The following is a 14,389-nucleotide window of genomic DNA, read 5'->3' as shown; positions in this document are numbered from 1 at the left end:
GATCTTTAAATGTTTCACTCTTTTTATCTTCTCTTTCTCATTATCTTAAACACTATCCTGTTTATTCACTGTGAATGATCTTTCTAGTTTAGTCTTTTCTGAAATTACTTTTTTCCTGAGTTTCAATAACCAATTTCTGAATTTTTCTGATTTCCGTTGATATCATTCATTCTTATTTTGTGTCATTTTCTTGATGTATTTTAATTGATTTTGAGGTATTAGAGCTTTTATAGGTTTCTTGGGTACGTCTTTCTGGTGTGCCTTTGTCGTTTGTGGGATTGTACTTGCTCCTTATGCTCTGTTTTGTTTTTTTTTTACTTTGTATGGGATTTGACCTTGATTATCTTCTGTTGCCCATTTTCACATGAAATTACTTTTCCTACTTGAGAAGGGAGATGTGAGTCAGGGTAGCTTTTCTGACTGTACACTCTTTACGTGTAAAGAAATACGGCAACTTGCTTTCTAGGATCTGGTTCTGCTGCTCTCACTTGCCTTTATCTGGACCTCCTTTTTTCTTTTTTTTTTTCTCCCATCTCTATTCTTATCTAACTCAGTTTGGTTCTGTTCCCAGTAGTGTCTCCTCAGTATGGGGCATTGGCTGGTCTTGTTTGAGAGGGAAGAAACTATTCCCGTGTCAGCTGCTGTTACCTAACGGTCCTCTGAGCTTCTCTGTTGACTCTGGGGCTGTGGGGTGGGGTGTGTCAGGGCTGTCCGATGCCCTGTTCTTCTTTCTTCCCTTGCACGGATTCTCATACCACATTGGGCTTGTTGCTGTTAGTAGTTTGCCTCTGCTCATTTGTACACTTCGGAGTTTGGGGGGGTACTTTCACACCTAGATTTGTTGTAGATGTTGACCAGGGTTTTTCTATGCTAGTAGCTCTGGGTGTATGTGTGTGGTGTTAGTGGCGGGGAATGGGAAATGGGTGGGATATGAAGAGAATGAAAAACTGTCACTGTTCTATTTTCCCTGAATCTGCTGGGACAGCCCCCAGTAGTTTTTAGTTGGCATGTGGTCTCGTTAAATTATGTCTTTTGCTTTATAGCTTCTGAATTTAGTCCCGTATTCACTTTATGATTAAAAGAACATATTTAGCTTTTTAGATGTTTTTTCCTTTCTTGCTTTTAAATGTATGTATGATCACTCGGGAATTTTGTTGTCAAGGAATTTGATGCAAGGGATCCAGCTTCCCCCCACCCCCCGCCCTGCCCCAAATACCTTGCCAATTATTTAACAGTCCATTTTCTGTAACTGATTTAGAATGCCCCTTTGAATTTCTTCGAATTCAGATTGTACCTCTCTCTCATCTTTGTTTCAGTGGTTTGCCTGTCTATGGAAGAGTAGCCACTATTTTAATTATACTGGTTTTCTGATAATGTTGTAATAGGGCTAGTCCCCTACTTAGGCTTTTTCAAGATAATTCTGGTTATTTGTACATGTTTATCCTACCAAATGGACTTTAGAATAATGTTTTTCAGGTTAAAAAGATTCTTTTGAGGTCATTTGTTGGATTTATATTATAATTATAAACCTGTTGGAGGAGAATTGAGATCTTTCTAGTATCGAGTCATTCTATCCAAGGATAAGCTGTATCTCCATTTTTCAAGTTACTGGTTGGATGTCCCTTAATAGAATTTTGTAGGTCTTACCAGTCCTTGCCAGAGTTAAATATATTTTCAGGTACTATTGTGAATGGGTGTTTCCTCTTGTAATATGTCTTAATTGGTTATTATTTACACGTAGGAAAGCTTGTTTTGATGAATAATTTTTGATAGCCACCTTACTGTATTCTAATATTTTAATAGTTTTTAAATTAATGTGTTTGTGCTTACATGTACGCAGCTATATCATGTGCAAATTATGATACCTTTGATTCTTCCCACTATTTATACCTCTGTTAAAAATTTTTGTCTAATTGTATTGGCTTGTACCTCTAGAGTATTGTTATTCAGCAATAACAACAGTGGACATCCTTTTTTTTTGTGTATACCTGACTTTAATGGGAATGATTCTGGAGTTTTTCCATTAGAGTTTGAAGTGGAATTTTTGAAGGTATGTCCTTTCACAGGATTAAGATTTCTTAACTTCGTATCATTCCTGCATTCCTGGAATTAACATCACTTAGACTTGGTGCTTTCTTTAATGCACTACTGGATTCTATTGGCTAACATTTACTTGGGATTTATTTTGTTTATACATTTGCTTTGTCCATTTTCATTGTATTCTAAGCATTTTTCGAGTTCATCAAGTTCATCTGCAATGTCACTGACCTGGGTTTTTGCAGTCTGATTTGACTTGATACTTATATGGCTTTGGTTCAGTAAGGTGGTCTCTTCAGTTTCTGTTCTTTGTTCTGCCAGATCCGTATTAATCTCATTTGATTTTATCTCTTCTTTGACCTTGTGCTTCTTAGAAGCCACATTCTCCTTAAGTGCATTGAAAATATTAAACAGTTTGTGTTTCTAATTTTCTTTTGATTCTCAAGTTGGTCCTCCAAGTTATATTTTTTATCTGCCTTTTGCATACTATGTTTCAGCACCCTCCCTCCCCCTTTCCCAGTTCTGTATTCATGAATAGGACACTTGCTGGGCCTGACTGTTGAATAGGGGAGGTGGGGTTCTAAGTAAGCTTGTCATTTGGTCTCTAGTGGGTACTTCAGAACTCTGTTTAAGCGCTGTTCTGTTCATCCCTTAGGATGAGAGAGAAGAGCTGATTTTAACCTTTTTTCAGATCTAGCTGCTTTGGGGGGATTGAGAGGAGGGGTATAGATTGGTGCCTGGTGTGACCTTTATGGGTGAGCGGCGGCTGCTAATCTCTGAGTGGATCAGTTGAGCCCCTTTGTTGCAGGAACCTGTGTAGCAGGGGCTCCCCTCAGATCAGACCATTCCTTGCCTATGACTCCTCTGACCTGCTGAGGCTGACCAGGTGCCCCCCCCCCCCCGCCACCTCACCTTCCCTCCCATTCCAAGGAATGGAAATGGCTCTAATTTTGGGTGCTTCCTGCTTTTTCTGAGGCCCACCTTCTCCTGTAATTCCCTTTCTTCAAGGGAAGGTTTTTTTGGTGGCATTCTTCAGAACTCTGATTTCATACCTTCTTTGCTTTCTCTCATTCAGAGAGAATGGTATCCCATTTCATTATTCTCCTTCAGTTTGGTCTCAGATTTTATTTTATTTATTTACATGGTATATAGCCTTCAACGTTCATAGAATGCATGTGTGGCTATTTCTATATTGTGTTGAAACTGTCCTCCAGGAAAAAGCTCTACCCAGATGTAAGGGTAGACTGAGCCAGTCCAAAACAAACTTTTGGAGTATATATGGAAAATCAGGCAGGCAGCAGTTTGGATATCCAGAGAAATTCTGTGACACAGAGTGGGCAAAAATTGTGACAAAATAGCCTTCATTGGTTTCTAAGAAAAGGTGTGAAGAACTGGGGATAAGGCTGCCAGTGGGCAGAGGGAGGAGAAGCAGGTCTGCAGAAACAGACCCATGTGGAGCCCTGTCAGTGGGGGGGCAAGTGAGGGGGGCACCGAGTGACAACCCCCTCCCCAGAGTTTCTCCTATTTCTGAAGTCTGGTCATATGTGGAGTCCCATTCTTGGATTTCTGTGAGCTGCCATCTTGCCTTCTTCCTTGGGCTACACTAGGTTGATGTCTGCCTCTGAAAACCAAAAGAACCTAAATAAAGTAGATGCTTTTTATTTCACTCTGCAAAGAAAGATCCCAGATCATCCAAGTATCTGGTGGGGAGAGGGTGGCGAATGGGTAGGGGTTTTAGGAAAAACGAAGAATGTAGTCATTGTGAAGAATGAGAGAAAAAAAACTGACAAGGAAACAATAGCCGAATAGCGTCCAGATTCCAAATGAGGTTGGAAACCATGAATTGATGGCAGCAGCATTCTGTGCAGTTGTGAGGCTTTTGTGAGATTCAGGAATAGGCCTGTACATACCAAGAGCTGGCTGGTTGGAAGGAACCCAGATGAGCTGGGGCAAGGCTGCTGAGCACCCGTGTGCTGGGTGGAGGTGGTGGTGTTCTCCCATGGGGTCTCGTCTAGATAGAGAAGGGAAGGAAACGGTGGGGGTTCTCTAGGGCAGAAAATTAACATTTGTCCAGGGACGGAGGGCCTGTTGAAATGGAAGAAGCAGTACTGTGAGGGAGCGGAGGAAGCTCCAGAAGGTCTGGAAGGTGTAAAAGCGAGAGATGTTTGATTTTAAGACCTCAGAGGTGGAACAGTTCTGGATTGTGTCCGGTCCTGAGTGTGGCCGTGGAAAGAATGGTTGACTTGAGTTCTGTTGCCTTTGTCCCTCTCAACCATCCAAATAATCAACATTTCTTATCTTGGTATTTTAAAAGTTTATTCTATAGAACTAAAAAAAAAAACAAGAAACAAACCAAGTAGTAAACAGAGTGTTTATTTTTTTAAAATTACTTAAAAAAGGTTTATAGAGATGTGGATTTACATACTTAACTTGGCGACAACATTTTAAAAATGTACAAGCTATTTCATATTATTGCACTTACTCTTTAATATATAAGGCATTTTATTTTACATAAATAAAGGATAACGTATAATATCATACAACAGGTGTAGTGCCAATTGAGTCAACCCTAAAGTTAAATGAGCTGTGTATGGGATTACAGAAACAAAACCCAACCTACTTCAATTTTCACGGTATATCCTTGCAACTATGATTTACACGTTATAACACAGTTACCATCATAGCTTATTGTGGATGACTGACTGACCAGTTAAAAAACCAAAACAATGGAAGTTTTAGTAGGACAATACCATTAGTGTTCACGTCTGGATGTGTGGGAATTTATTAGACTAATTAGAAATACTAGTCATGCCTTGAACACTGACGACAAATAAATAGCTTTCTATCCCAGGGTCAAAGTTTAGCTTTTGCTTCCTCCCTGAAATTCCAACTGTTGAATTTCAAAGGAATCCTCTGGCCAAGTCCAACAGAAGTGGCTGATGACTAATAGAGTTTAGTGAGCCAGGGGTCTACCCTTGCGCTTTTCAGATATGAGGATTAGGAACTCTGAGAAGGGGAGCATTCTGTTGCTCCCATTGCCCTGGAGATCCGTCACGCAGGCCTGGGTGTTTCTATGTAGGCACAGCTGGAAGAGTGGAGGCAAAAAATAGTTTTTGGCCTTGACTTCAAAGAGTCTCTCATTTAGGCAAGAAAGCAGAAGCCATAAAACTGACCCCAAAGACTTAAAAAACAATCTAGCATGCACCTTGCACTGACTTCCTACAGTATCCTATCTGGAATTGTAGTAGTGAAAAGTAGAAGCTAAATTAATCAGGTCTGTCTAGCTAACCCCTGAACTACATTCTCTTTTGTATAACCTGTTTAAAAATGAGAAATCTGGGCTCACACCAGCCAGATATTTCACTCCCCTCTGAGAGACCTCTCTGGGCCAAGTCCACAGAGGTATACTGGGATTAGTCACTCAGAAATAGGTTATTTAAAGAAACTGCCAACATAAAACCCTAGCGTCATGCACGCAGGTATGCAAGCCTCACCCGTATTCCCAGGACTCAGTCAACTGGCCTGCGCCGCCCAAGGATGTGTGTTGTAAATACACAGTTCTGCTCCTTTACTGAAAAAGACTGACTTATCCTCATTCTCCATTTTCTTATTACATTTTAGCAAATGAAGCTGATGAGTGTTTGGATTTTAAGAAGGTACAGTATGAGGGGAGAAAAGCCAGTTTTGTGACGAGGAACAGCACATCGAATGGGAACAGCTACTACGAAGCTCGTGCTTCAAAAGGAGAGCAGCTGGGACGAGTGTCACAAGCAAGTGTGAGTCACAACAGTGTTCTGCAGAGAAACACTTTTGGCCAAAGGAAGAATTTGCAAAACAGGAAAACAAAAAGAGCAAAGGCTTCAGTCACTGCAGAGCTATGTCATCAAACCCAGGTCAGGAAAATAGATCCAATGCTTAGAAATATATTTCTTAAGTTTGTTGAAAAGGGGGGGGGGGGAAGCAGAACAAAAAAGTCCCCTAAAAGGATTGTTTTAAGCTCACCTGTTTGGATTATAAATCCAAGGATACTAAAAAGATACTTGATTTCTGAAAATTTAGTTTAAATTAGTAGTTGGAGTACATAAAATACAGAAATGGAAACCCAGTGACAAGTATATTTTTCTTGCTCTTTTGTTGACCAGTCTTGAATTCATGCATTTATTCAAGACAAGTTCCAAACTGGATGGAAGGTGCTTTCAGAGCTGGAACTTTCTGCTCTTTCTAAGCAGTGAAGTTCATGGCTATTTAGTACAGTTTATTGGAGCTGCATTCCTATAAAATTGCCTTTCAATATACACTTTCAGATCATGATCAACATTTCATGTTGATCCATGACCATGACCCACTGAGTTGAACTATGCAGCCATATGAGGCACATTACACTCACTAAAAATACCACTTTCTGTATTCTGCTTTTTCACTTTTAGGTAATTCCTGAGCTCAGCCTAACCATTAGGTCATAATTGATTTTCTTTTTTCAAGTCTCTCTTCTTTTCAGGATAACATACAGACCTACAGCTCCTTCCACTGAATGTGCCTAAAAGCATTCTGTTATTTACTTACAAAAGTATATAAAACTATAGTCCTTTTGGTTGACACCTGTGTTGCCCCTCAGACTCTGCTGGCTTCCTAATTGCCAGGCTTGATCCTGCTGGGAGAGGTGGCAAGCAGGATGTGAAGCTCACTAGAGGTTTCAGATGAAGAAGGGCATGCCACATCTGCGTCCCCATCAGTGAACGTGAGAGGTGGTGGGGGACAGGCACTGGAACGAAGCGAACCCTCTCGCCTAGGAGATCCAGGCGGAAGGCCTCTGGAGTTCAGCTCCATTGCTGCCGCACACAAGATAGGTCAGCTTCCTGTGTAAGTAAAAACTTGTGGAGAGATTTTTAGTCCTTGCTCACACCAGTGCTCCTCTGTTGTTTCAGGAACCCATGGTTTAAAGAAGTCATTCTGATTTGCTAAAGAAAGAAGGGAACGGAGGAAAGGAGATTCTGGTTAAAAAAAATGCAACAGGCACTGTTAGTGTCACTACTAGTGCTTGTTGCAGGAAGAATTCCTGTGCTTTCTGATGACTAACTGCACAGGTCCCTCCGGGACAGACTTCATAATATTCCATGCATCGAAGTGCAAGAGCCCAACCAGGGATTTCCCATTAATGGCAAGAATTTCATCTCCAGCTTCTATTGTTCCAGCTTGTTCAGCTGCACCACCTGTGAGAAGAAATACAGAATAATAGCTTGGTACTTTCATAGATTTAGAATAAATTCCAAGTAAACTACAAATTTAAGTGAGAAAAATCTTTAAAAGGATATGCCTGTATTCTTAGGAGAGAGAAATTTTCTTAAAGAAGACACAGAACGCATAGACCCATAAAAAGAAATTCAATGACATTAAAAAAATTCAAATCTATAATAACCCCTTTTACCCTAAAACAACTAAGGGAAGATATTTTCAATGTATTTAGTCAAGAAAGGGTTAATATCTAGACATTATAACTCCAAATCAATAACAGACACACCAAAAAATCCAAATGACCAATAAATGCAAGAAAATTAGTTCAACTTCTACTTGTTAACAGATATTGGCTAACCTGTCCAGGGTCTGAGAATCAGTGAGTACATGCTCTCCTGTGACTGTGGATGTTCCTTAATTGATTACTGACCCACAAAACTTAAATTTCTACCCTATAACTTTGTGTATGTTATAGCAAGTTTGTGAGCTTTGAAAAAACACAAGTTTAAGCCCTCTTCTATTTACTTTCTTGCACACACACGTCTAAAACAATCGCATTGAAGAAGAAATGCACACTGGCTATGGAGGCATCTTTTCATGTTATGCAAGAAGGACCGTTGGAAAAAAAATTCCTTGTCTGAAAATAATTGTCTCAGAAATCTTTAGATTTCAGAACACTGAGCAGATATATCTACTTTGTCCCAAATGTCTGAAAAGCATTGTTAAATATTACTTGATATCAATACACACGTAATTATAGTTGCATTTCTTCCAGCTATATTTTTATTATTTTATCAACCTTTATAATCAACTATAAAACCAAAGGTAGTGCCAGCTTTGGGACTTATATATCAGAGAGAAGTACTTTTCTCTTGTTTTTAAACCATTGTTGTTTTGGGTTTTCTATGACATGGGGCCAAAGAGAATCCTAACTAATTTGATCAGGCTCTCTCTCTCTCTCCATTTATTGAGATTTTTTTTTTTTTTTAAAGTCTTTTAGAATGCTTTTATGCTCTTCTCCAAGAAGGTCTTGCATGGTTTTTGTGTGACACACCCTTAGGTTCTTTACAGTTGTTACTATGAATTGGCATCATACAGTACTGAATCTGCATTTTGCTTTTTTTCCCCCCGTCTGGCACTGTTTTTGAGCTGATCCCGGTTAATGTATATTGATCTAATATGCTTTTTGAGTTGCTATATGGTTTTTCTTTTTATGGATGTAATGTATTTTACTCATCATTTTGCTACAGATAGAAATTTAAATTGTTTCATGGCTTGTTTTAGCAAGCACTGCCAAATTGTTCCCCCAAAGAGATGAACCATCTCTACTTCCACCAGAAAGTATGTTCTCCTTTCCCTACTGTCTTGCCAATACATCATATTATGAGATGATTTATGGCCAACTTGATTTAAAAGAAGATGGTTCCTAGTAATTATAGTTTTCTTAATAACTAATACAAGTTTGAGCATCTTTTCCTGTATTTCTTCCATTTAGGTTTTAACTTTTGCCGATTCTGTTCTCTATTCATTTCTTTGACCTAGTTTTTCTTTTTGTGTTTTTCTTATTGAATTATAGTTCTTTGTGTTTTCTGGATATTAGGCTTTTATTGATTAAATATATTGCAAATATCTTCTAGGCGCTTAGATTTTTATATTTGTTTATGAACTTTTTTGCCATATAGGAGATAAACATTTTACATATATATACATATATTCTTACATGTTTTTGTGTTATACTTAATCCTCCCTATAGGACTTTAAAATAATGGTTATTGCTGATATATAGGAAAGTCTGTTGATTGTTGTGTGTTTGTGAATTCAGCAATCTTGGTGAGCTATTTATATTGGCTTGATTCTCTTAGATTTTTTTTTTTTAATCAGGAAGAACATAATTTGCAATAATGACAAATTGTATTCCTATATTGCTAATCTTTGTATCTAATCTTTTTCTAATCTTATTGTATTACTGATGTTCTTGGTAAAATGATGAAAAGGGAAACATAGTTAAAAAAAAAATTAGAATTTTTTTTAAAGCAGCCCAGACATTGGTAATGACAGTGCTCTAACCTTTACCTGGATGGCTGCCACTTCACACAAGAGCTTACAAGTAACTATTTTTTTATATTCGATTGACGCAGGAAATTGAATATTGCTCTATTGCTTTTGGTGCTGGAGCTAAAAGGCACAGGAAACCAAAAGAAACAGAAAACCTGTACCCATTAAATTTGTAAGTATGAAATAAAGGTAAGAACTCTTGGGACAGAGCTCTAAGCCTGTAAAAGGAAATCAGATTTACTAGTCTCCAGCAAGAGTCAGGGAGGGAACTACTGCATAATATTCAGAAATTCTTGAATTCCTTTTCCCAAGAGAAGAAATGCTGGCTTGTGGAACAAGTGCTTCTTTCTCCTTCCTCTCTGTCTATTTATATCATTTTCATGGATTTCTAGCCAGATGCTAGAGATGAAGGCCAAGAAATTCCCCAGGACATTAGCCTTGCCCCGCTGGCCAGAGATCAGGGGGCGGCTGCTTCCCTACCTCAGGGCTGCAAATTATACAGGACTCCCAGTGTGGCCTCTCAGTCTCCACCTGGGCTGCTGCCTTCGTCGGCTTCAGCTGCTGCTCCTTGGCTCACAGGTCAAAAATACCTTTTTGGGCTGTGAGCTTCTTGGCCTTCAGGGGCTGCGTGTCCTGGGACTGATGACAGTGGCAGTGACTCCAGCTCCCTTTACTGCGTGAGTCCCAAAACCTCCGTTTTGCTCTCTTGAGTGCTGGTCTGGCTGGGCGGTGTTTTAGGCTGACCAATGTTACCCTCTGTCCTGGGAACGGGTTAGTCTGTCATCTTCTGGCATTCACGCTGCCAGTCTGATTGTGGTGCCTCTGTGAGCAATCTGCAGATTTTCTGTGTGCTTCTTAGGTGTTCTTATTCTTTATATTTTGAAATGTTATTGTGATATATCAAGGTTTGGGTTTTTATGAAAGTCATCTGTTTTACCCTTGATGAGAATTTTCAGTCTGAATACTCCTATTTTTCAATAGTCACAATGTCTCCAAATTTTCCTCCTCATCGCTTAGCATGCTTTTGTAATTTTTAATCTCTCTATTCCCTTGTGTTGCAGTTTTTATGGTTTCTTTTTTCTCAATTTTTATATTCTTTGTAAGGACTTAATACAGTTTGAAATTCTATTTATTAATTTAAAAAATATTTGGCTGCCTTTTCACTAACAGGTTTGTGTGTGCATGTCTTTTAACACGTCTGCTTCTTTTGAATACCCTCTTGTTTCATGGATAATATTTCTGCCTTAGTTTTTAATGGACTTTCCTGTTTATCATGTCTATTGGTGATTTCCTCATGCACTTTGTAATCTTTGTTTTAGGGTCTTGCTGAGTGCTCCTACAGTCATGTTCAATGCTTGCCTTGGTTGGCTTTCTGTGTTCTACTGCTGTCAAGTTAATATGGAGTTTTCCCTTTACTCTGGGACCACGATCTAGACATCACACACAGTAGAGGCCTGGCTCCTGATTTATGCCTGTCCTCTGTTTGCCTGGGGAAGGGCGGGTGGCAGGGATGAGCAGTTTGTCCCTAGATGCTACCTAAGCTAGAAAGCAGAGCTGTTTTGACCCCCGTCACCAGCAGAGAGCAAGTCCCAGCCCTCTGCATCACAAGCAGCCTGGTTCCAGGCTCCCACAAAATCAGGGGGTGCTCACTGAATCCCCAGCTTCCACTGCACATTTCTCACCCCCTGCTTTCTCTGGGCCACAGGCTGCAGCCCCTGCTGACCAGTAGGGGCTTCATTTCTACTTTTGATCCATGAAGTGAGTTTTTTAAGTACAGCTTCATATTGAAGAAATAACTCTATTAGTACTATGTGCCAGGAGTAGGGAAGAGGCTTCTAAATTATTATGCAATTGTAGAAATATACCATAATGCCACTGACTAGAGGGTCATTTAAAAAGTAACAATCCTTATCTAAGAAGAACTGACCTTATTACTTGCTACCCTGCTAACTCAGTTATTCACAACCCATTTACAGTTCGAGTACATGCTAGACTGCAGGAAAGTAAGATGGGAGGGAGCAGGTATCATCAGCATAGTTGGCAGAGATGAGGTCTCTTCATGAACTTGAATAATGCATTTTATGATCTTGGACAGTTCCCCAAATCTCTTCAGGTTCCTGGGCTGAACAATTATATTAGCAATATCAGTATATGTGTGTATGTTATATACAATATCTGTTATGTACTGATATTGTTTTATGTGAAATATTAGTATTATGGTATAGTATTAATTATTAATATAACTGCTCAGCTCAGGGACCTGAAGAGAGAATTTTGAGATATGTCCAAGATAATAAAATGAACTATTCAGGTTCATGAAGAGACCTCGTATCTACCAACTATGTCAGTGATAACCTCCTGCTCCCATCTTACGTTCCTGTAATCCAGTATGTGTGATTTTAAGTGGCTCGTCTTGATCAGTGTTAAGTATCCTTGGTATGTTCACATCAATAATAGCTCATAGTAATTAAAAGCATGAAGACAGGAACGAGGAGCTTGGGCACGTCTCCGGAGCCAAGCTGCCTGCATGCAGTTAGATCTGTGTGACCTTAGATGCTTGTGTAACTCCCCTGTGGCTCAGTTTCTTCTTTTGTAAAACAGGAGTGATAGTACTAGTGCCCCCCCCCCCCACAGAACTGTCATGTGGATAACATGAATTACTACATGTGAAATGCTGACAACAGAGCTGACACCCAGTAAACCTGCACATCACAAAGCCTTTTTAAACAAATTTGATTTCCAAATGGAAGGCACTGACATACACGGATAGAATGCAGGTACTGGGCAGCTGATTGGGTTTTTGAGGACATTACCTTTATACACTCTCTTAATGAACAGGGGCCCATCTCCAGACATAGACGATCTCCCTCCGTCCAGACTCAGTCCCAGTCCAGCCGAGGTCTTCAGCATGTCCACACACACGGCATCGTGCGCAGCTGTGCTCCTCCCTGCGGCAATAGCGTTTGTAAGGAGGAAGGTGACGGGGACCTTCATCCCCTCTTGTCTGGTCCCCCCCCCCCAGTGTGTTCTCGTCTACTTTGAAGTGCTGGTAACAGCATTGGAGACCAACTTTAGGGTTGGTCTCCCAAATTTGGAGCTGCCCTCCTGTCCCTGCATCTCGCTTTTCTAAGCACTTTCCGCCAGCCTAGGGAAGACACTTAGGCCCGAGCAGAAATCCCAGAAGCCAGACTGCCTTCAAGCCCCGCACAGTTGGTGTGTGTCTCAGTGAAGATTGAAGTCACGCCTGGGGAATCAAATTCGATTTCCTGCCAACCTTGGCTGCCTATGGCCCTGGAGTGTCACAGTCTGGTACTGACAGCTGGCACCACCCAAATGCCAGGCCTCACTGGAGACACGGAGCTGCCTGCCTTCCACCATGCATGTTCCTGTGAGGGGTACCCCCGCCTCTGGCTGGCTGTCTGCATCACACACTAGCTGCCTTTGTTGCTGTCTCCCAGATCCACTGTGGGGAGAGCGTTTCCATGGTGATGCCTGCTCCATAGCAACAAGTATGTGCCTACTTTATGTGCTAGTTTGGAGAGGCTGGGCTGGGGTCCATCTTGGGGCTTGGAATAGGATTGTAAACTTGCCTTTTGTTTCTTACACATTGTATCATTGAAGGATGTCTGAGTCTAGTGGAAAGGGGCCCACAGTTGCTTGGGAGTCCAGGGAAAGACCACATATTGAACTGCCACTTAGGGTTGAGGCCAAGATTGCATCATTGCCTTTGAAGATGAAGGGCACACCCCGTGGTCTGAAGGATACTAACAGGGGGCGGCGGAGGGGAGCAGCACCATTTTCTCAATAGCTGATTTTACTTGCTGTTAAACAGGAAAACGTGCCCACTATAGTGGCTCTCAACTCTGGCTACACACTGGAATCACCTGGGGGTCTTAAAAAGATACTCACACCAGGCCCCCACCCCTCAGAGTTTGACTGAACTGATGGGAATTTCCTGGTCATCAGGAGTTTAAAAAGCTTCCAAGTGGGATGCTCTCAGTGCACAGTAAGGAATAACTGCGTGGGATCCGGTAGAGCCCTGGGCAGGGGGATTTTACAGAATAGGAATATGAAGAAATAGGTTTAAGCCCTGAACATGCTTGCTATTTGATAATTCTTAGAGGCTGGTTCGAGGCCAGATGCCCATAACAATTATAAATTTCAGGATAGTCTTCCATAATCTCTGGGAGCTGTTAAGACTAAGTGCCAAGTGCCAGGTTACGTTTCCAGATCCCACTGAAAATACACCAAGCAGTCGCGACAGTGCGGGGACAAAGGTGAGCATGACAAGGTCTGACGAATAAGGTGCTTCCTTGTACTGGGAAGGGCTTCAGCGTTCTAGAAGGATGAGAGCAAGACAGCAGAGATGGGGGAAAACTAAGAACACCCCTGACCCTGGGGAGGCATCTGGAAAAACAGATGCCTTCAGTGGAATCAGTGCCATTTTCAGCAAAGTCATTACAAATAGCTCAGGCTTGAAGCTTGGCTTGATGGAGCCAAGTTGAGCAGGGAGGAGTTCAGCTGACTTCATCAGGGAGAGATGCTGAGAAGAAACAAAGTCGTCATGTCCCTGCCCTACCACCCCCAACCTGAGCGTCTCTAGACTCTGCTTTACCCTCTGGACTAACCCAGCCTTGCTCCTTAACTCCAAGGACTCCACAGAGGTCTGGAGTAATTAGCTGAGAGCAGTCATCAGCCTGGGCTTCAGAAATCCCAGTGGCACTTAGTTTGAGGAAGTATGTGGGATGGCTTACGACAGGGAGCCTTGGGATGCCAGAATGGAGGGCACAAAGACCATCTGTTTCTGAACCTCTTTGTGTTGGCTCTTCTTGATTGATTAAGGCGGCAGTCTCTGTTTTTTAAACACTTTGTCCCCTCATTTCCTTATGTTCATCTAAAACAGGAAAGACTACAACCCTGATGTTTCCCAAGGACAAATCTCAGTTCTGGAATTTCTCTTTCAACATTGATTCTCCCAACAAGAGGATGTAAATGTGAAAGGGATTCCTTCTTAGGAGGGCATTTAGAGAAGCTGTCAGTCATTTAAAATCTTCAACAGTGAAGT

General features: G+C 41.1%; 1 protein-coding gene across 4 annotated transcripts in view; it reads right to left on the bottom strand.

The window, feature by feature from the left end:
- Positions 1–7,068: 7,068 nt before the first annotated feature.
- Positions 7,069–14,389, bottom strand: part of PDZD2 (PDZ domain containing 2) — a 339,218-nt gene continuing 331,897 nt past the window's right edge. For all 4 annotated transcript variants that reach the window (XM_031443609.2, XM_031443618.2, XM_031443633.2 and 1 more), the window contains 2 exons: positions 12,138–12,272; positions 7,069–7,247 (listed from right to left, as the gene is read on the bottom strand). In XM_031443609.2, coding sequence (XP_031299469.2) covers positions 7,069–7,247; positions 12,138–12,272 — 314 coding nt within the window. The remainder of the gene's footprint in view (positions 7,248–12,137; positions 12,273–14,389) is intronic.

The sequence above is a fragment of the Camelus dromedarius genome, chromosome 3 (assembly GCF_036321535.1).
Source record: "Camelus dromedarius isolate mCamDro1 chromosome 3, mCamDro1.pat, whole genome shotgun sequence".
Classification (NCBI taxonomy): domain Eukaryota; kingdom Metazoa; phylum Chordata; class Mammalia; order Artiodactyla; family Camelidae; genus Camelus; species Camelus dromedarius.
The sequence above is the reverse complement of the archived record's forward strand: the minus strand, read 5'-3'. Positions and strand labels throughout refer to the sequence as shown.